Source organism: Choristoneura fumiferana, chromosome 28 (genome assembly GCF_025370935.1).
Source record: "Choristoneura fumiferana chromosome 28, NRCan_CFum_1, whole genome shotgun sequence".
Taxonomy (NCBI): domain Eukaryota; kingdom Metazoa; phylum Arthropoda; class Insecta; order Lepidoptera; family Tortricidae; genus Choristoneura; species Choristoneura fumiferana.
Window position 1 is genome coordinate 3,225,632 of NC_133499.1, and position 1,852 is coordinate 3,227,483.

Here is a 1,852-nt window from a genome sequence, read left to right on the forward strand (position 1 = left end):
TATTTTTTGTATTTTTTTTTCTTTAATTGTATAATATAGTTTTTAAGTATTTTATTTGTAATTATATTTTTATGAAAAATGACTTTCTGCCAAGTTTCTTGCGGCGCATTCTTCTTGCAATGATGGTCTTTCCGAAAGCGCTGTAGTTTTAAAAAAATGACGTGTAAAAGTGCCCATTGCATTTACTGAATAAATCATTTGAATATTTTGAATATTTTGAAATATTACATTATGACTAACAATTTTCGACCAGTCGATATAGACCCGAGTAGAATAGAACCTTGAATTTAAAGCCACATGCTCAGAGACACGCGTATAGGCCGCGATGGTGTTGTATTCAACAGTTATGTACTCCTGTTAGGTTAGCCAACCGTTTATTATTGTTGTACAAAACGTTTTTATACTGACTAACGGCGCCCTTGTATTTTACAGCGTGTCCACACAAAGGCTGCACCAAAATGTTTAGAGACAATTCGGCGATGCGGAAACATCTACACACGCACGGGCCCAGGGTGCATGTGTGTGCGGAATGTGGTACGTATTGTCTCCTAGACAGATGCTACGAATAGTCAGGGCCGGATTTAGAGGTCTGGGGGCCTTGGAGCAACAAAGGAGTGGAGGGCCCCCGCCGCCCAAACTATTTTCCAAATAAATTGAGGGCCATTTAAGATTTTGATATTCTACTGTTTTCTATAGTTTACTCGTCGGAATTTGAAAAAGTATATATCTGAAGTCACTATTGTGGGGGCCCCCGGGGCTGTGGCCCGATTGCCCTTCCCTAAATCCGGCCCAGCGAATAGTGACTGGCCGAATACCGAATATTTGGTCTAGTTCTTGGGCGATACGACGCGAAGTGACGCGATTGGCGAGTGCCCGAACGCATCCGAGCGCCAGCCGAGAGTTCTCGAGCACGTGTTGCCAAGTTGCCAGCAACGGTCGTAGTCTGTTTCACAATTTAGTAATCATGAAAATTCTTCATATAACTCCTAAAATTATTATGCTTTAGCTATACTTCGTTTTTTTTTTAGCATTAGAAAGAAGGTAATCGCCGTCTTAACGCCGGAACAATTAGCAAAGACATGATCATTTACATGCTTCTGGTATCACAAATCAGCCTCAAAATAGTGGATTGTACAACAAGCGCATAAAACGATCCATTTATCCGAGACGTTCATATGGCCACCCGAGCCCCGCCCTGTACTCGCGAATGTGTAAATAACCTTCTATTTAACACTACTATAGATTAAAGCGTTATGGCGCTATTATATTTTTATTAGCCAATATCCCTTTAAAGGTTTATTTACGGTAATAACAAAAAGGCATAGCATAATTAAATACTTATCTCACATTACTTATTTACAAAAATAGAGACAACTTATTTTACTTAGAAGGAGAGCATGCTTTTAGTTCTTTATAAAATTGAACACTTGCTTAAAAGTATCATTATCAACGCTTAATCTTACAAACAAGAGCCTGCGAGTGTTCAGTGCTCACAATAAAAGTATCCCAATTCTACTTTTTTTAATTGTCAGCTTTAAGTTTAATAAAAATATTCCGACGCGAAATAAATGACCCGTCAGTTACAACGTCAATGAAATACTTACAAATTCGGACAGGAATTATTGTTGATTTAGACCATCACTGGACAAAGAGAGTGAGCGAATCTATTCTGAGAATTGGCGATGCTAAAAATAAAGTAACAGTATTAAAATGGAGTACTGACCTAGACTGACCTGAAAGCTTATATTACAGGACAAGTATGACTATTCGCATCAGCGAAATTTGTGCGCAGGCAGAGGATTTTTGATGTACAAAATGTAATGAATGACTCAAGTGAAGCGATCGAAAATGA

The 1,852-nt window shown here is 38.5% G+C and overlaps 1 protein-coding gene across 9 annotated transcripts in view; it reads left to right on the forward strand.

The window, feature by feature from the left end:
- The window catches only part of LOC141443777 (uncharacterized), a 32,857-nt gene that overhangs the window by 19,801 nt on the left and 11,204 nt on the right, over positions 1–1,852 (forward strand). For all 9 annotated transcript variants that reach the window (XM_074109130.1, XM_074109134.1, XM_074109128.1 and 6 more), the window contains exon 9: positions 433–534. In XM_074109130.1, coding sequence (XP_073965231.1) covers positions 433–534 — 102 coding nt within the window. The remainder of the gene's footprint in view (positions 1–432; positions 535–1,852) is intronic.